Genomic DNA, 21,645 nt, shown 5'->3' on the forward strand with positions numbered 1-21,645 from the left:
AGTAAGAGAAAAAGAGCAATTGAATTCATATTGAGAGAATTAGAGAGAAAACTGCATCTCTCTTTCATGCATCAAATAAAAAAAAAAAGTTGTCAGTGACTACAAAATGTTTTAGTGAATTTAATAATCAAATAGAATAGTAGCTGGTTTGAATCAACGTATATTAATTACATTGATTATTCAACACATTGGTTTATTTTTTGAACATCACCAAGAAATCATTAAAATATATAATTTAACAATTATTGACACTAACATAAGCTTCCTTTTTTAGGACAATAAGGATTATTTCAGTTGTTAATAAATGGAAAAAGACAACAAGGAAATGAAAAAACCAATTGTTACTTTTAAAATGTGCATTACAAAAGATACTTTATAAAAAGTTAAAAAAGAAAATTTCTCAATGTCTTTGACAATTGAGAAATCACATTTCAGTTGCATTCTTTGGGAGAGCACAAAAATCCTAATATTCCTCCTGACACTAACCTGAACAACACTTCTTTTATGCAAATCCCATTTTCGAATGGATGTGTCTCTGGAGCCAGTGAATAAATAGCTATCATAAATAGCTAAAGCTTCAACTGCATCATAATGGGGAGGAGAAAGGCTAAATCTTGGCTGATGGACACCAAAATCCTGTTCTTTGATTTCAAATACCTGCAAAAGAAAAAAAAAAAAACATGTATTGAAAGATTTTTCAAAAACAAACTCAACAAATAGATTTGAGATACAGGTTGGATAAATAGTTTCAATGCTTTGAAAGTTTAGGCAAAACTTTTTTCATGACAATCAAATTACCAAAAAAAAAAAAAAAAAATCAACATAATTTTTTTCAAGGGAAAAGGAGGAGTTGCAATAGGGAAGTTGCAACCTATTAAATGTTCCTATTTTGACTATTGGTTATTGTTAATTGACCCTCAAAACTAAAAAATTCACCACCGCCGAATTTTAAAACACCATGATGGATTTTTAATGAATTTTTAAAAATTCAAGCCCAAAAGTGCGCTCTTCTGAAACGTCACGAGCTTACGTCACAGGGCACTAATGGGCAGCCTTCTGCCGAAGATCCCTTGTTTCTGCTACCGACATTTTGAGCGTGCTGATATTTTTATTTTTCAGAAATTCAATAATCCTTTTGAACACACTATGCAGGCTGGATTCGTTAAAGCACAATCTAATAATCTTCCTCAAGTAACATCAATGATGGTATTTGAATATTTTCGAGAGGATGAGAGGTTTAATGTTCTAGAAAGTCCGTCTTAAACAAAGCCAACTGCATTTCCTTTGGCTTCTCCTTGTCAGCTAAGCGAGGGTCACAATCGCTTGAACTTTAAAAATTAATTTAAAAAAATCTACTTATCGTATTGCAAAAAAAAATTTCACATATGATTTTCATACATATTACTCTGTCATATAAAAATAAAATTGAAAAAAATCGAAAACTTCCCTATTCAAATTTATATTACAGTACTGAGAAAAAAGACAAAGTGAAATGTTTCAAAATTCCCTCCCTCCCTCCCAAAAAAATCACTTCCTCCACCCTAGTTTGGTAAAAATAATAATAATAAAATCGAGTCTGAAGGGCATTAAAATTTAAACACAATACATAAAACATTAAATAACACGTAACATAAAATAATGTTTTCTACATTTTGCTTAGCATAATTCAACAGCATTGAAAAGTTAAGAGAAAATTTCTAAAATTAAACAAAAACTTAGGAAATTCTTTCTGAAACCCAAGTTTATTAACTTCTCAATAAGGTAATAAATGCACTTTTCTGGGTAGATCGTACAAAAGTGAAAACACTACAATGAAGTTTAGTAGCTTGAACTTCTGGTTTCACCTAATTTTAAAGAAAAAAAAAATGTTTTATCACCTGTAGCCAATTAACAAGCACTGAATTGATTAATAGCTCAAAAACTTCTTGCTACTTTGCAATACAGAAATCATCATATGCAGGTTGTTTTCATATTCATGGCTTATATTATTTTTTCATGAACTAAAGGAATTTTTAAAGCAATATGTCAGGGGAGAGGGGTGTAACTGTAAGTATACTCCTGCAAAATATTTTTCATATCTCATAATTATACAATAATGTTTATTTGATTTTGTGCATGAAATTTGAGCAATTACCTTGATTGATTTATCTTCAGAGCCACAGACAATCATGTTTTTCTCAAATTCAACATCAGTCACAGCTAAAGATAGCACATTTGCTCCATAACCAACATTGAGAGCACCTACACTCTCAAACCTAGAAAACAAAGCCAATTTAAACTATAAAATTATATGAACAATAAAAACACTTAATATGTGTTACTGGAATAAATATTACAAAGTAAATGAAAATATTTGTTAAGACCTTTTACAAAACTCTCAGCAAACATTTGTACCCTTGCCTCTTTGGAATCAATACAGATAATCTTTACTAATAATAAAGCTGAAAGTCTGGATCTCTGTGAGGCGCATAGCGCCTAAATTGTTCGGCCGAATTTAGCACAAAGTTAGTTTGTAGCATGGGGATGTGAACCTCGAAGCGATTTTTCGAAAATTCGATTTTGTTCTTTTTCTATTCCAATTTTAAGACCATTTTCCCGAACAAAATTGTCATAAGAAGGACGAGTAAATTACCAAGTTATCATAATGTGGAACCGTAACATGGGCAAGCCAATTGGCAAGAAATTCACCACACATTATTTGTAAATGTACAGGCAAACCAAAAGACCTTTTAATGTTCTACTACGGGCAAAGCCGTGCAGGTACCATTAGTAGACTATACATTGTAAGACAATGTGCAATGATCACATTAGTAAAAACATATTTATACTATATCAAATTTAAATTCAGTTGTATTTAATTCAGTTTCCCTTAAAGACAGTAAATGGTTAGTAAAGTTAATATTTAAGTGACATGATGATGTTGTGTCCATAGATTGTGCTAAATATTGTTGAAGGACAAAGGGACCACAGCCATCAGCTTCGGTGCCTCAGGACTGTGGAGGGTCTCCTGCAGTAGATCTATGTCTGGTAGCAAGCCGAGTTTCAAGATCGCTGCAGTAATGCTTGGGCATTCAAAGATGTGTCCTGGTGTGAGTTGGGTCTCTGGGCAGTTCTTGCAGTAGGGATAACAGGGTTCGTACTTGATTTCAGAAATAAAATGAAGGATTTTTGGAGGAGTTCTGAAGGAGTAAAATGAGATTTTGAAGGAGTACTAATGGGCTGTCCTTAAATGGTGTTGCACTTTTATTCATCGTATTTGACCCCCTTCTCCTTTGTCACAAAATGTCACACTTCACCTTACTACTCCTCGTCACATGTCATAACATAGTGTTGTAACAACTGTGTGATGTCCCTTTTTATCACTCTTTCTCTTACCCTTGTCACAATTTCATGAACCTGGCTCTCCCTCAAGTTGTGACATCAAACATGGATGACCCTTTTTACATTGTCAGAACTGCGATTTACTAAACAATTGTTTTCTTTAATACAATTGCTTAATATAGTACATCTACTTATGTATTTTTCAATATTTAAATAATAATTAGACAAACTGACTTTTGCTGCTGAGAGTGTGATGGAGGGAAAAGCAATAGTTATAAAACTCGAAAAAACAGCTAAGTACCATTTAAGCATGTTTTACTTCACTTATGAAATGTCTTAGTCATCTAATAATATTTTCACCTTCAACTTTTATGACTCCTATGCTCAATTTGTAAATCACATCTTTATGAAAAAATACAACGAAATTACTACATCAAAATCATAAATATGCCAGGGTTGGCCCAATTGGACCCAATTGGGTTGGACCCAATAGGTTTTTTTGAAAAAACCCATTTAAAAAAGCCCATTATTTAGCCCACTTTTGGGTTTTTTAAAATTTTCTGAGAAGTTTTTAAAAAAATTATTAATTTAAATACTTTCACAATTTAAACTTCTTTTTTATTTGATCTTCACCACAGACAATTAACGTAAAAAATGAATTTTGAACTTTAATAGTATTTGTTAACTCTTAACGGCATTAAAAATATACTTCAGAGATTTTAAATAAATGTATTTAATTTTTTTCTTAAACTCGTCAATAAATAACTCAAATTATCTTGACCAAGTCCTGTCACGTCTGATTTTCTCAATATTTGTAGATCGTACAGAGGAAACTAATCTAGTTAAAAGGCTTTCATGTGAATTATTTTTCTGCTAACCAACACGTCACAAATCTGGAATAAACACAAGGTATATTTTTTTAGAAGTAAACAGATTTTTCAAACGGTCGACAGAAAACAGAACAGGTACAGTATTTTCATTGTCTTACGAAAAAGTTTAATATTTCTTACTCTGTACACAGAAATAGAAAAACAGGCAACATAAAATTCAAAGAAATGTCTTGATTAAGCCGGTATTCAATAAAAAGGGATTTAAACTACTTGAGGTTTTACAGTAGTTTTGCATAACAAAATGAAATACAATAAAGTAAAATGCAAAAAAAAAATGTTGTAATTGCAAACGAACAATAGATTTTATCACTCGAGAAGTAACAATGTTTAGCCTTAACTGTTGGTAATAATGAAAATTAAAAAATCTGAAACTTCACCATTCTTGGGTTTTTTCGTCTTTTATACCTTTCTTCAGAAAACGCTGAATTTTAGCTAGTTTCCCAGCTTTTTTTACCCGAAGACAATTTTTGCACTTGATCCATATAGTTACGCCAACAATATGCTACAAGTACCCCACATTTTCCTTAAAAAAGACAAAAAAAACCCACATTTCTTTTAAAAAACCCAACTTTAGTTGGGTTTTTTTGGGTTTTATTTAAAAAAACCCAAAAAATCCTGGGTCCATGGGCTTTTTAAAAAAACCCCGGGTTTTTGCCAACCCTGCTTTGCCCTAGTGATGATGTTAAGTTGTCAATTGAAGTATTTTAAGTTACTGTCATAGAGACAAATTATGTAGTCTTGAACTAAAAAAGAAGAAGTTTTGAAGGAATTCAAACCAAAATGAAGGAGTATTGGAGGAGTTTTGAAGGAGCGTACAAACCCTGGATAAGTTCTTGTCCGTCAGGAAGTATTTTCATTCCCTTGTTATGCTCTGTTTTAAGTCAGTCCAGTGTGGTCGTGATGTCTCTAGGTAAGTCGAAGTCGGTTATCCAAGGTTTCTTCTTTAAGGGTTGGTTTAGAAGACTGCATCTTGTCCCAATGTGTTTGCATCTGCAAGTGTGATGGTGGGGAGAGGTTGGTCAAGACCACCTGCCTCTTTAGTCAGGGCGTCCGACCCTCATTCCCCTCAATGCCTACATGTGTGGGTATCCACTGCAACACGCAAGATTTCCCTTTGCAATGCATACGATCGAGGAAGTTGTTTATGGTGGAGGTGATGTTTGTCTCTCCATTTCGGATGGCCTCTAAGCTGATTTCGAGTCTGAGAAGACAACTAGTCCCTAAGCAAGATCTACAGCTTGAGAATTAGTTACATAAAAATTTATAGCTTCATTGATTGCCAAAAGTTCGTTGGTGAAATTAGAGGAAATTAATCCTGTGTTAGTTTTAAGATTGAATTTTTCTCCGCTTGGAAGGGTGAAAAGGATGCCTGCTCTACCTCCATTGAGGAATTTGTCTGAAGAACCATCAGTAAAGGCAACAGCTAGGTTCTCTTGCGCTTTTCTATGGTTTGAAGGCCCTTTTAAAATGCTCTTTTCTAAAAATTTTACAAAGAAGTTAAAAGAGGTGTTCAGATTTTAAAATGTTTCATGTGCACACAAAACGAATTTTTTCACGAAATAAAATACTGCCAACAACAACATTTTGAATTCAGAATATAGTTCCTAGTGGAAAATATCCAAAATCTAAAATAAAAAATTTACCCTCATTCTTTCCCCTTTGTCTCGAACATTTAGCTCTTTATTTGATTTATAACCACTTTACACTATTGACCACTTTCCCTCACCTGACCTTCAGTGCTGAAAATGAATGATGGAAATTCAATAAGTGATCATTTGTTACAGTTATAAAATGTGTAACCATACTCACATTCTTAAATCCCAGATTTGCACCACTCGAGAGGTAGCACTGTAAAGAAGAGTACCATACTGATTTAGAGCAATGTCATTTATCAAATACTCGGATGCCAAAATTGGGTCATGAACTCTCTTCTGTTGGGGTGAAGACCTACGATAAAATCAATGAGACTATTAGTTAATTCCTTTTTAAAACAATTCAAGGAAAACAATGAACCATACATAGCACAAGTAACGAGAAAGTCAACATAATCAAAGGACAAATTTTTAAAAAAAAAGGAAAAATGCAGACATGTGCTTTGAGGTTAATTAGGAACTCCTTTGTCTGAAGAATTAAAATACCTAAAACGTCTTTTCAAATCATTGTGCTATATTTGAGCTAGAAATTTGTTGATTTTCTCAATCATTAATTTGGCAAAGATTAATCATTATCTTTTCACTTACATCAGGAATAAAATGTATTCAAATCTCAAGTAGTATTTTTTTTTTCTCTGATGCATACAGGCGAATGTAGTGTTTTTCTACCAACTATAGTAAGGAACATGGATAAATTACCAGAATGTGTGAACAACCGAAGCAGGATTTTGACGAACATCCCACACTTTGATGACAGAAGATGAGGCACTAAATGCTTTTCTAGTATATTCACAGTAAGCAACTTTTACCACGCCACTTGGATGATCCTTTAAGGTTTGTATCTCTGTACCTGTTGTTAGGTCCCAGATTTTCACTGAACAATCTGAAGAGCAAAAAATAATAATAATAATAATAATAATAATAATAATAAATATATCAATAATAATAGTAATTTAATGCATGGGTGAAAGAAATGAACCAGCCTCTGAAGAACAAATCATTAGAAAGAACAGGGACGTAACTAGAGAGGAGCAGACGGGGCTTGTGCCCCGGGCGCCAGATTTTAGGGGCGCTAAACTGACAAAGTAAATGCTCAAATATTTTTGTAAAAAAAAAAGAACAAATTATTAGAAGTCAAAAAAAAAAAAAAACTTTCAGTGCAAGTGCAGGCATAAAACTTGCATGGTTTAATGGGATAAAGAGTGGTAAATACCGAAAGAGAGCGAGGATGGCACAGTAAATAGCATGAGAGTATTTTCTTAGAGTGACTAGTACTTGTTATACCTTATTTAAAGAACCTCCCTCTCGGAGGAGGAATATAGGAGTAAAGCTATGAGAAGTACAAAACAGCGGAAATGCTCAAATGTCATTTTTATACAATTAAACGTTATAAAGCTGCCAACATGATGTCTTCCTGTCATTTACAATGACGAGAGCTTGTCTACCCCATTGGCCTAAGGGAAAAGCGTTACACTCTTCTATTGGCATAGTTTAGTTTACAATTTTTCTCATTCTTGGGGGAAAATCTCGCATTGTATGGGGTGAAGACCATTTTTGTTTAGAAAATACTAAAGTTTTTAGAGATAAATTCAGCTAAAATGAGAAATTTTAGACTTAGTTTCGACATATTTTTGCCACCCACACAATATTTTAAATATGCTTAAATCATCTACTTCAATTAATGTGTTAGAAATCAACTAATTTTTACACCTCTTAAATTTTGCTTTGGTACTTTTGATGCATATTTATATTTACAGTAGAATCTCATTTATATGGCTCCCGTTTATCCAGACGTATGGCTTATCCGGATCAAATTTGTAGAGTTAAAAAATATATTCACTAAAATGATAATTCTAAATAAATGATAGTAAGAACGAAACTATAAATGTGCCAAATATTCGCTTATTTTGATTAAATACACAACTGCTATATACAGGTCGTGCAACAAATTATAGTCATCTAATGACCTACCTGACGTATTTGGAGTGTCAGTCTGACATCACTGCCAGCTGAACTATTAATGACCAAGTATTTGCGAGTAACAATTCTATATAATTTTGCTGCAAAAGATCGTTTTTCCCTGCTAATAAAAGATAAATCTTCTTATTTGCGAATTAATTACTGCTTATTATCCGTACCATCCGGATTTCGTTTCTTCAAATTGCCTTCGGTCCAAGTTAGTCTAGATAAATAAGGTTGTACTGTAAATGGAAATAACCTGGAAAGAAACTCACTGAAATCATGTAATGTTAATATGTTTAAGATTTGTGTGTGTGTGTTTTTTTAAATTTTTTTTTTATTTTTTAAAGGTTAATAGAAAGAATTTTGATATGAAGCACATTAGGTATCTGTTTTTCTAAAAAATGTTTTTCAGATATATAATTAAATACCAGAGGTGGGGAACGTGCGTCCTTTATAAAAAATTGGCTCTTGTAATAATAAATATTTAATTATACAGATTGCGACAATTTAAAATGTGTTGCATATAAAATTTTCAAGGTATTGTTTAAATAAGACAATCTGTTCAATTCGAGCTATTGTAAGTTGTCGGATTAAAATCTATATACTAAGTAGAGTAGCAATATTCAATTAATTTCACGTAAGAAACAAAAACAAAAAGCCCACTAAATTTTTCATTGGAGTAAAAATTATTTCACACGTTATTGCGACATATTGTTGAATACTGTTATTGTTCTTAGAAATTTCTTCATGGTATAATATTAATACTTAAAAATAAATAATTGAAAACATTTCTGTTTTGTTGTCTTCATTTAAAGTGGTAATTTTAAATCAGCATCTCAATACATTAAAAAAAAGTAACGTCAAAGAAATTGTGAAAAGAAGCCTGTGTGCGTCCAGGAGACCTCAGAGCACCTAGCCTTAAAATTTTGTATAAAATTACCTCGAGCCCCAAGGATTTGAACCTGGGGTTGTTTACTGTAAATTTCTAATTAGTTTTTTTTTTGCAATTAATTTTTTAAGCTAAAAATTCACATAAATTGCCTTTCAAGGGATGAAAGATTTCTCACATCCCTTAACATTTCATGTAGTTCCAAAATGATTTTTTCTGCACCAAATACAGCTTGTAACAATTTTATCAACAAATTAGAACAGCAGGTATAAGAGTTTCTACTTTAGCGAAAAGTCCTATGTTCACTCCGGAGCTAAAGAGCAAAATATATTATTAGAGACCACGAACTTAAAAGCAGTTTTTCAAACGGACAAAACTGCCGTTTTGCAATGCTCAGGAGCCACTTCAGCACCACCGCCTATAGCTGTGTAAGTTGGTTCAAGTTAGTTTGGAATGAGGGAAAATGCTCTTCAAAGCAATTATTTTTTTCAAATATCATCTCACTTATGCATATTTTAATCAAATTATCTTTATATTTTCGGGTAGGAGTGGGATTGTGTTAAAAAAAATTAGCTCTTCACTTAAACTAATTTTTATGGGAGGGAGAGGGGATTTTTCATTTTGTTCGAAACGGAACTCATAACGTGTTTTTCAATCTGATTTTTTTCTAACAGACGATTTAAATCTTCGCAAATCAAATAAGGTTGCGAAGCAATCTTCGAGGGTTGGTATGCGTCAACGAGCAGGGGGCAGAGCCACCTGATAAAAAAAAAATAAAGTTGTTAATTACTGTCTAGTGGAAACACAAAATAGTTTTCGATGAAAAACTTCGTATGCAAAATAATAAATGAAATATTTAATGATTTTTACCCACAATCGAAATTTAAAAAAATGCAATCTAGTGATAAAACAGTATAAAAAATTATAACTACGTAAAATACGCATTTACAGGCTTATCAACACATGCGGTCTCCTTATCACTGCCCTAATTTATATTTCTAATTTAAAATAATAACTTTTTGATATTTATTTTTATGGGGAGGGGGGAGGGGCACCGAAACGAGGTGTTGCCCCTGCTCGAAAATGACCTAGTTACGTCTTTGAGAAAGAACGACTTTGCCCGTTTCGAAGTTTGAATTATGTCTCTCACCATATTATTGATTTTTTTCATTATAACATTTGTTCCTTCATTTTATATCTGTTCACAATAAATTTTCATCGTTAATGCACTTTTCATGTAAAATTATGAAATAGCAACAAAACAACTCCGGCAATCAGGGGCTTGGTTGCCATTTTGTTAATTTTTTTGTAAAAAGTCCGGAACGCCGGAAGAAAGTGGACAAAATGGACAAAATGAAAAATCAACTCATTGTCCATACATAAACTTATTGTTATGATGTAATAAAATTAGTGCATAATTCTAATACATTATCTATTATGAATTAATCATTTAATTAAAATAGAATGATTGCTAACTTTAGAATTTAATAAATCCAAAAAAAAAAAAAAACAATTTTTATTACACATTGGTGCAACTAATTTTAGATCATAATTTGCATAAAAGTAATAAAATTTAACAATGTGAATAAACTGTGATTACAATATTATATATTACAATTTTAGTAGAAATTAAATTCAATGGAAAAGTCAAATGAAATGCTTCAAGACATACATACAAAACAAAGACTTATAGACTAAAAACATTTTACTGTTATATTTTTCGAGTTTTTATTGATGCCACCTCAGAGTAAAATATTTATGTATTCTGCATGTTTTTATGGATATGTTAATGTCATACAAATTACTACTTTAGTAGGGTTGTGGGTCCTCAGAACAGTGTATCAAAAGGGACTAAAATGAGCAAGAGGGTAGATAGCTTTAAAATAGCCATTAATCTTTATTGGGAACTAATAAATTAACTAGGAACAGCCTAGCTGGGTACAGAGCCAGCTGCTGATCATCACATTTGTATTACAAGAACAGATTTCACTTCATGTCAACATTTCCTTTTTTAATTATCAGGTAGTCTCTCTCTCTCTCTTTTTAAATATGATTTTAATGTTTTGAGACTCTAACCTTTAAAAACTTATTTCTTACATTTTAATTTTATAAATGCATTTATTATGGGCAACAAACCTCCACATCACAGATAAATGTCTCAAAATGTACAGCTGATGTGTTTGTTTTTATAAATGCTATTACATGCATTATAATTTATAAACACTCATTTGATTCATACACACTTACATGAACTTAAAATGATCTTAATTTTTTCATTTTCACTTTAAAATATTTGTCAATCAATTTCTTATATACATATTTATGTGTATGCTATTTTTATATTAAAATATTACTTGAATAGGAAGAAGCTATATAATTATTGTTTTTCAAACCTCAAATTTTAAACTAAAAACTTTCAGTTTACCGAAAACGTGGACAAAATGACATTTTGTCCGGGACGGTTTTTTCCAGGTTTTCTCCGGGGTGGACAAAATAGGACAACCCTAATTAGGGGTGCCCACCTAAGAGGGGTCTTGGTACAGACTGCACCGTCAAAATCTTTAGGGAGGGAGGGTGCTTTGGGGGTATTTTTCTCATTATTTGGGGAGAGGACTCCTGCTTTGGAAGGGGTGTGCTCTTGCTGTTGGGGGGTAGGCACCCCTAATTGCAATCACTACTTCCAGTCCAAGTTGTGATATACATACCACAGGTAGGGAAACGCAGACTTAAAATAGCATAAAACATTCATTACAATTAGCAAGTAGAGACATAGGAAGAATCTTTAAATATGAATTACATACCTTCTGAGCCAGTAAAAAGGACGTCATCCGTGCATTCAACGCACAGAACAGGTTTATTATGCCCATCAATAATGTGAGAACGAACTAAATTCGAGTTCTGCGATTCATGGCTATCAATACATGGCTTGAATTGGCATCTGCAAGAAATAAAAGTTTCTTTCACACAAGAAAAAAAAAACATTTCCACATGACCAGAACTTCTATAGCTCTCAAGATTTAATTAAATTTTAAAGTAGATAAAATAGTTTTTTGTATCGGGCTTGGAGTGATAGAAATAAACTTTTGTGCTTGTCACAGGGAAGAAAAAATAAGAGTTTTTTTTTTATTTTCCATAATTATTTCATTTTAGAAGATCAGGGAAGGAAGGATCAGTTTAGATTCTTTAAAATAATGAGAAAAAATGACTACATCCTTTAAAAAGAAACCAAACAATGACCATAAAAGTATAATAATACCAGCGGTACCCAAATGGCTTTGCCTGTCGTAGAAAATTAAAAAGTAATTTGGTTCGCCTGTATATTTACAAATAATGGACAATGAATTTCTCACCAACATACTATGTAAATTTACTTGTCCATGTTATGGTATATCGCTCAGTAAAATGGGCTTAAAATTGGAATAGAAAAAGAGCAAAATCAAATGTTCGAAAAATCGCTTTGAGGTGCCCACCACTATGCTACAAACTAACTTCGTGCCAAATTTCATGAAAATCGGCCAAACGGTCTAGGCGCTATGCAAGTAACAGAGATCCAGACTTTCAGCTTTATTACTAGTAAAGATAAAGATAACAATGAACATAACGGCTCCAAAATTTACTTGTTTGTATAAAAATCAAGCTTTGAAACAGACTAATTTTTAAATGCATCACATTTTCCCAAAACTTTCAGAAACAAGCAAATTATTCATTAATTTAAGTCTTATTTTTTCGGAAATGAGCATTAGCCACGGATGCCCCTTTCCTCAAGGGCAAGGGTGCACCCCCTTTAATATTGCGTGAACTCCTCCCCCGAAAGTCAGAGCCCTCCCAAATATGAGAAAAATACCCTTTAAAACACCCCCTAAAAATTTTAATAAAGCAGTCTGCGCCATGACCCCCCTCCAATCCCTGCCTAGATGGGCACCCCTGCATTGGTAAAATTTCTATGTGAAAACCACTACCTCATCGAAGCAGTTACTTGTTATTGACAAAATATCAATGTAACCTAAAAATCTAAAGTATTGTCTTCTTCATATAAATTTAAGTAAAGTAAAAATACAGTGAATGTAATATAATGATGCTTAAATGTCTTTTTAAAAACAGGCAGAATGATAATGAATGAGACAAAGTTTGAATGAGTCATTACAAAGTTTCCATAACATTTGCTTCAAAAGTTGCCTTTTAGTATCAATTGTACATTTAATCATCTACATAACTTGACAATAATTTGGTTCCTTAAAGTGAAGTCATTCTAGTAAATTCATGTTTCTAAACCAGATATTTATAATTTAAAAAAAAAAATTAATATTCCGCTAAGAATAAATCTTTTGATTGAAATTCACATTTTGAAATATATATAAATTAATAGGTTTAGAAATTCCAGAACATAGTGTTTGCTTCCTGACATTGAAAGTAGCAGTGGGTCGCATGAATTCGTTTTGCTGGCCGTATGTTGAGCACTACCTTTTTAGAGTAGGTATTAGAATTCCCTATTTCTCTATTCTATCGACGGACTAAAGATCTTTATTTTATTTTCCAAAACCTTCAACAAATTACAATAAACTCTTATAAATTTAATAATGAAGTTTTTACGAGTGATAGAAATAAACTAGGATACAATTGAATTGCGTCATTCTGACTGGGTGTGGCAAAATCAAGAATGTGCAAGTTCGCTACTATACAGAATATAAAATATAAATAGAATATAAAATAATGGTAAATTCAAAATGAGTGATGTCTAAGCAATAAAAACATATTGCAAAAAAAGACGAGCGGCTGCTACAGAAGTGGATACAATGAGATTTCAAAATTCAGTTTGTTCAATTTTCCAGTTTTATAAGCTTTATGTGCATTAAATCACTCAAAATTTCTAATGCTTTTAGAGCTATTGTTGTTTTTTCTTTGCCTAGGACATTTTTTCATGACTTTAAATAAATTTTCATGACTTTGATTGAAAATTTCAATTTTCCATGACTTTTCCAGGTTTAAAATTGGCTTAAATTCTTTCCATGACTTTCCAGGATTTCCATGACCTGCACGAACCCTGAAAATCAGACCAATCAACAAAAAATAACATAACAAAACAATCAATCCCATGAAAAAATGAAAAACTTACAATGTGTTTATCACTTTGGTTTCTGATGGAGATAATAATTCTGAATACTTATTGATCTCTGCATCTTGATCTGTAGCTGGTAATATCACATATGACCTTGATTTATCACTAAAAAATATATAGAAACTAGAGCTATGAAACAGGTAGTCATTACACAGGTAACAAATTGATAAAAGTTTAGAAACATATCAATAGATCAAAGACAAATGATGATGTTGACTAAGACAAAATAGTAAGAATATGAAGGCTTCTTTTGTCAAAGAAGCAAAATTTACAAAGAGATAATCATACTAATTGTTGAATTTTAATCATCTGGCCTAAATATTTTTTTCATTCTTAATGAAAAAAAAATCTCAAAAATTTACTGTATGGTAGTTTTTAATACAAAAAAAAAGATGCATGTTCCTACTTGGAAAAATTGATATATATATATATATATATAGAAGAAAAATATGATATACAGTCAATTCGCGATAACTCGGTCTGATAACTCAAATATTACTATAACTCGAAGTTTTTATCAAGTCCCGATCCCTTTGTCTTTAATTACATGCTAATTATGGTCAATATCTTGAAGTTTTTTCAAAGATGATTTGAATTTTATTTAAAAAGAACAACAAAATAATAATAATCATTCAAGTGACTATGGGAGAAAAATTCATTCACCTTCACTTGCAATTCCTGCACAATAGACATCTAAAGCAAGGAGAACACCTATTGAGCCAATGTGCAATAAAGGAGTTACACGTGCAGAAATGAGTATGGCTTGCTTTCTTTTGTTGTACCGTACTGTTTACACTTAGACATGTTGCTAGACTATGAATCTGCTTTTAAGGTGTCAAGTTGCCAAGTCAACTTATTGTACCTCTATTCAAAGGCTGACCTAAGTTAAGATGCGTTAACTTTCATTCTTTAGTTCAATCATTTACTGATAAGTTTCCGAGAGAGAGATAGAGTATTCTTTAGATGTCTAAGCGAAAGCTAAATCCTTTGAATTAAAGAGTAAAGTAAATCTTATTTATAACATTGAAAGGAATCCAACAATAAAAAAGATAATGCTTTGAAATATGGTTAAAAATACTCTGTCAACGATATTAAAAGAGAAACTTCAAAAGCGATACGAGTCCATGAATCCGAATTTGAAACAAATGAGGATGTGCACCTTTCCTGAAGCAGAATCAGCACTATTCAAGTGGTTCCAGCAGTATCGAATTCAAGACCATGCCATTTCTATAAGTAGAAGTTTGCTGCATGAAAAAGCAACAAATTTTGCTATATTACTGAACATAGAAAATTTCCATACCAGTGCTGGATGGCTGGAGAAGTTCAAGACCAGACACAATTTCTTCTTCAGAACTCCTCACGCAGAAACTGTGCATATTGTGCTTAAAAGCTTTTAAGCTCTGTAATTTTGTCTGTTATATGTACATATTATTTAAAATATTTGATGGTTTTCAATATTAAAATGTCAAAAATCGAAACTAGCGATAACTTCCGATAAGTTGAAGTTTTCCGTAGGTCCTTTAGATTTGAGTTATCGAGAATTGACTGTATTTGTTCAAAAACATATTTAAAAATAAATGAAAACATTCAAATAGTATTTGTTCTTAAATTTTATCATATATTTCTTAATATATTATAGTTATAAAACATTCAGTGAATTTTCACTTCTGAAGTTCAAAAATGGGACTCTGACATATCCATCGGTAAAATAATTCTTTTTTATCAACATACAAATTAAATATTAGTAAATTTTTTCTACAAAATAAAATTTCTAAAATTCAAAAAGTGTTACACAAAAAGGGACTCATGAAAAAATATGTGGTATATAATAGATTATATATACACATAAAAAAAAAAACTTACTTCAAGTCTCCATTGGTCCTTCCAGTCTGCATTGTTATAGCAGGCTTTTGTGGAACACTGGAAGTTTTATTTATTTCATTATTATATGCCTCACTATCCTGAGGTTCTGCAGTAGAAAAGAGCAATTGCTCTTTTGTGACAAACATATTTCTAGCCTACAGGTCGATACAAAAATAAAAGGATCATTAAGAGTACATATTCACATAAATAATATTTCCAGTTTTTATAAAGAATTTTAAATCACATTATAAACTCACAAAATGTAAATGAGTTCCATATGCACTTATGAACAGAAAAATCTAATAAAAAGCACTAAAAAGTAAAATTTAAAAAAGCGAGGATCTAAAATATTATTCACAATACTCTGAACACGAATGAGACAGAACAAAAGTGTTCAGATTATGGAGGGTGTTCATTAATAAAGATAGATTGGATGCATATGTATTTTCTGGGACCATCAAAATGTGTTCAGAATATGGGGTGTTCACATTAGGGAGTGTTCAGATTGAGTCCACTGCATTGGTTCATGCTTCTTAGGTTTTATTATTACTAAGTATCGTGTCCCACTTCTTACATTAAAAAGGCTAGGCTGATACTATGTCATCATTTTAATGCATACTTAAAAAATCAACGTATACTTAAACTTTCTTTCAGAGGATATATGAAACATAACGATTTGGTATCAAAATAAATCTCATCTCTAGTGTAATTTATCATTATTTTGAAAGTTATTTCTTGATTGAATTTTCTCAGTGGAATGTTACAATATTTAACAATTATTATGCAACTATTTAAAAAAGGATTGAAAAGATTGGGGAAAACAAGCTAAGAGCACATAAATAAAGAATGATGACCTTGTTTTTTAACATATTTAGAATATTTCCTTTTGCTCTAATAATTTATATTAAGAGGAAATATTTCAGTTTAGTTATTTTTTTATATTTTCTATTTCCATCTTAAACTTAATAAATAAGTAAACTAAAATTGCATTGTTGATTGGCAAAAGTCAATCTGTAAAAAAATCAGTTTGTTCATCAATTTAAATTTTTTTCTACTGTACTGAAAACAGTTCATAACTTCTGTCACTCAGAGAATAGAAAAAAAAAGTATGGGTATGAAACAACCTCTTGAGACCCATGACTAAATTTTAATGATAAATTAAAAATATAATAATGTGTTTCTAAACACATAGAAAGTACAGCAAAAATGCTTTAAAAAAAATTTTTTTTTGAGAAAATTAGGATCTCCAGGAGGAGCAACACCAAAAAATAATGCTCTAAATCAGAAGGAAGATTGGAGTGTGAAACTGGTAATCTCCCATGAAAAATCAATATGAAGATTTCAGCAGCATGTTTAATAATTTTCTTCTGAAAAAAATAACTAAAATTAAGGACACTTCCTGATGTGCATGTATTCAATTTTCTATTTTTCTTTTCTTTTCTTTTTTCAGATCAGATAATGTTACTTTCATTTGACTGTAAAGAAGATATGAACAGAAATCTGTTCATGAATATCCCTTTTTTAGTTCTGTCATCTACTAACAAGAAAACTAATATTGTGCAGCATTGGCATATTTTATTTACCTTTTCAATGCTTTTTGTTATGCATTATTTAGTTAGTATTATTAATTAAGCACAAAATTAAAGAACTATTATTTAGATCAATATAGTTAAACTTAGACAAAAAAAAGTAGACCATAAAAAAGTAGTAAAAGATATTATTATAAAGTTAAACTGCACAAATTTGCAGAAAACTGCAGATAACTGTTTCAGAGATACAAGGAACCTATTTTTTTCATGAAAAAGCAGTGAGCGTAGAGTTGAAAAGACATCTGATAAAGTCTTGTCATTCAGAAGCTCATTTCTTTTGGATTGAAAAAGGGGTTCCTAGTAATCCCGAAACACAAGGCTGTAGTTTCTAGCAAATTTGAGAAATTTAACATTCAGCACAAAGGCATTTTTTCATTTCTAATAAGGTTCATTTAAAAGGAAAGAAAAATCAAGAAAATATATAATGCAGGATTTTTCAATTTAAAAAAAAAAAAAAAAAAGAGAATTTAAATAATTTACGACTTACCTTTCTCTTTTTCGTCCATTCAGTTGCAACTGGAGTTTCATAAGTACTTCGCATACTATAATGTGAAGTTGTTGCACATTGCAAATGAAATGAAAAGCAAAACAAAAGAAAAATAACTAAATACAATACTATGCTTGCAACATGCATTTTCAAAAAAAAATAATTTTTAAGAAACGCAAACTGATAGACAACATAAGCAATAAAAATGAAACAACACATAACTTTCCTGAATTTAAACACTTAACTGCCGAATAGAAGATTTGCAATCTGTTCTCAAGAGAAAAAAATCAGACCTCATTTGAAAAGAAAGAATCTTAAAAAGCAGATAGCTTTTCATGAAACTGCCAATACAAAATATTCAAAACAATTCCAAGCATGCCATTCAGTTATTAGTCAGCTATCACCACTATGATACAAAAGTATAAGAAGATAAACTACTAAAAGTGTAGTAACAAACATAAAAAAGTGGCTACAAAAAATATGAATAGAAAACATGCAATGTTACATATTCACCGTGAAGACCATCAATGGAAGAACAGGAAAAGAAACATGAAATAATGATTAGGAATGGCATTAACTAAATTAATACATCTTTTAAAAATAATAAAATTATAAGGGGCCATTCATTAATTACGTAAGGATGATTTTGGCAATTTATGACCCTCTCCCTCCCCCCATGCACATAAAATTTTTCAAACCCCTCCCCCTATCCTAAGTAAGATTCCATTTTGTTTTTCAAAAAAATAAAATGACGAATGTTACATCCTTCAAATTGTTATTCAATTCACTATTATAAAATTGAACCTTGCATGATTCATACTTAATTTCAGAAATAAAATGAAGGAGTTTTGAAGGAGTAAAATGAGATTTTGAAGGAGTACTAATGGGCCGTCCTTAAATGATGTCACACCTTTTTAAACATATTCGACCCCCTTCCCCTTTGTCACAAAGTGGCACACTTCATCTTACTACTCCTATTGTCACGTAATATCAAGGGCGCCCATATAGGGGGGCAAGGGGTGGGTGAGTCCCCCTTGGAAATTAAAACTTCCTTGCTTTTAGTACTTTTTTCTTTGCAAAAATATAAAAATATTTCTTCTCCAGCCATTAATGAATAAATAATTAAAAATGTCAAATTTTAATGATTCTAGTCTGTTCTGAAATTTGTCTCCATAGGGAAAATATCCTGCTAAACCATGGTTAAAATTTCTGAGCCCCCCCCCCCCTTACAATTTTGCATATGGGCGCCCATGCGTCATATTTTTTTATAAACATATTGTTGTAATAACTCTGTGATGTCACTTTTTGTCCCCCTCTCTCTTCTCCTTGTCACAATTTCATGAACCCCTCAAGGCATGACATCACTTGCGGATGTGGATGACCTTTTTTACACTATCATAACTACGATTTTCTAAACAATTGTTATTTTTTAACACAATCACTTATACCTTTGTCCTTGTGACTATGTTGAGCTGTTGATCGAAGTATATTTAGTTACTGCCATAGAGGAAAAGTATGCAGTCGTGAACTAAAAAAAGAAGGAGTTTTGAAGGTGTTAAAACCAAAATGAAGGAGTTTGAAGGGCCCTTCAAAAGATATTCCTGAATGAAGGAGTATTGGAGGAGTTTTAAAGGAGTGCACGAACCCTGCTTTTTTTGTAAAGAAATATTTATTTCTAGGCTGAATGCTTTTTTGACATTTTTTTGTATATGATGCGATGCTAATTAAAAATAATACATGGCAATCATAGTGCGACTCTTTAATTATATTTTACACTATTCATTCTTTTTAAAACAAATAAAAATCCGCTACTCATAATATGTTTTTAACCTTCCAGACACAAATGAAATATGATCCCAGCCAAACTACTTGATCGCTCGATTTCCAATGTAAACTATTGACTTGGAAAATATTAGATAAGAATTTTTTGACCACCCCCCAAAGTAAGGGTATGTAGAGATTTTTCCAACCCCCCCTCGGGACCTTTACGTAATTAATGAATAGCCCCTAAGTACTACAATGGTTAAGGGAAATCAGCCCTTAATGAATAAAGAAATATTTTTAGGCAAGAGAGAACACATTTTCTTTTCTTTTATATATATTCAGAGCTGCCAACATTTGAAAATCCAAAATCGTAGCAGCATTTTGCAGCGGGGGGGGGGGGGGGGAGGGGGGGGAGCGTGGCAGTTGCCGCAGATCTAAACAGCGATGAATTGTCAACAGTATCGAGAACAAAAACAATGATACTTAACAAATTTCAAATATGATACAGAAAATATTCATACTGAATTTAAAAAATTTATATTCTTCAGGGAATTTTTTTGCAGTTTTCCGCTTTTTGCCGACTGGATCAGCGTCGTGATCTAAAAACCGATCGATCTTTACACCACGCAACTTTTGAAGAGTGATTCTTGTTGCGCAGGACCGTCAGCACACAAGTAGAAGTTCAATTTGCTGAAAAAACCGGTTTAGTTTTCATGCAGTTCATGTTTTTTTTTCTTTTTTTTTGTGTCTGTGTGTTCTTGGGACTACAAATTAAAAAGAAAAAACAGAAAATCATAATTTTTGGACCCGCTTTTGTAGCGTTGTAGTTTAAAGCTGTTATTCGTAGAAACTACCATTTTTTCAGGGCAGTTGGCAGCTCGGTATATATTTCTCTTACTTATACCAACAAACGCTTCTAAAATTTCTAAAATGAGTTAATGTTTAAAAAATTAAATCTCTTAAGAGTCTCTAATACTGATTTTAACTCCCAAGCATTTTCAGGAAAGTGCTTCTTTTAAGGAAACCTTCAGTGCACACTGCCTTCTTTTTTGCACCTTTCAATGTGCCCTTCCTAGTCTCTTTGAAACATAAGCAACACCTGACTACAAAAGGAAACCCTTTTTATTGAAAGGGATAAAAGTTCATGCAAACATTGAAAGGTAATTATGTTTTCCCTTATGTCCACCAGAATGATATGGGAAGGAGAATGATAATAGTAATAAATAAAGAAAGAGAAAAAAAAATAATTTTCACAATAACAAATAAATAAACAAAACTTAGTTTCAAATTTGAAAATTTGTATTTCCTGTACTATATCAAAACTGTAAATATTTGAGGTTCAATTTTGCAGCATGTTTATTACTCTAACAAATAAAGATTAATTTTCAAATTGAAATCTCACTGCTGCAAGATCTTTATTTTTCCATTCATGAACGGGAATTTGATTTGAATACGAATCTAACTTCAGTTCCCAGCATGATGAATTGAGAATTAAGAAACTTTTTATCATTTGAATTAAATTTTCTATTGAAAAATACTCACATTTTGTATGCATTTAATTTAAAAAATGATAACGACAATAATAAATAAACAAGAGTGCCTATTTTACTACAACATTCCTTTGAGAAAGAGTCCCTTCAATTGAAGCAGCCTTTTATCACGAAGCACCCTGCCCCATTTTTGCTCTGGGGAAAACACTAGTTTAATAATTTCAAGATTACTTCAAATTTACACAAGGGTTTCTCTTCCTAACTTAGCGAAAAGAACATCACATTCACATATGTAAGAAGTACTATTCGAAAAAGGATATTTCGGCACTTTGTGAAGAAATAATGCAACAAAAAGGGGGAAGGAATGATTTAATAACCTACCTGTCAGATGGTGAAGGAGATCTAGAGTTTGAGTTACTCCTACGATGTTCTGTAAGAAAAAAGAAAAACTGTATAATACCCAAGTGCAATAACAAGTAACTATTCATCTCGATACAAAATTCTAAAACTTTGTTTGCATAAAACTATAAAAACAACTGCAGGATAGAAAACATTATAAAATAATGCTAAAATATTCCAATTCACTAATATAAATTCTCAGTAATTATTCATGTGAAATGAT

The 21,645-nt window shown here is 31.6% G+C and overlaps 1 protein-coding gene across 1 annotated transcript in view; it reads right to left on the bottom strand.

The window, feature by feature from the left end:
* The window catches only part of LOC129217666 (kinesin-like protein KIF21A), an 80,347-nt gene that overhangs the window by 9,975 nt on the left and 48,727 nt on the right, over nt 1-21,645 (bottom strand). The window contains exons 25-33 of the mRNA XM_054851994.1: nt 21,405-21,453; nt 17,770-17,824; nt 15,694-15,848; nt 13,828-13,935; nt 11,516-11,652; nt 6,563-6,746; nt 6,021-6,158; nt 2,135-2,255; nt 487-657 (exon numbers count right to left, since the gene is read on the bottom strand). Of these exons, the coding sequence (XP_054707969.1) occupies nt 487-657; nt 2,135-2,255; nt 6,021-6,158; nt 6,563-6,746; nt 11,516-11,652; nt 13,828-13,935; nt 15,694-15,848; nt 17,770-17,824; nt 21,405-21,453 (1,118 nt within the window). The remainder of the gene's footprint in view (nt 1-486; nt 658-2,134; nt 2,256-6,020; nt 6,159-6,562; nt 6,747-11,515; nt 11,653-13,827; nt 13,936-15,693; nt 15,849-17,769; nt 17,825-21,404; nt 21,454-21,645) is intronic.

Source organism: Uloborus diversus, chromosome 2, assembly GCF_026930045.1.
Source record: "Uloborus diversus isolate 005 chromosome 2, Udiv.v.3.1, whole genome shotgun sequence".
NCBI classification, from domain to species: domain Eukaryota; kingdom Metazoa; phylum Arthropoda; class Arachnida; order Araneae; family Uloboridae; genus Uloborus; species Uloborus diversus.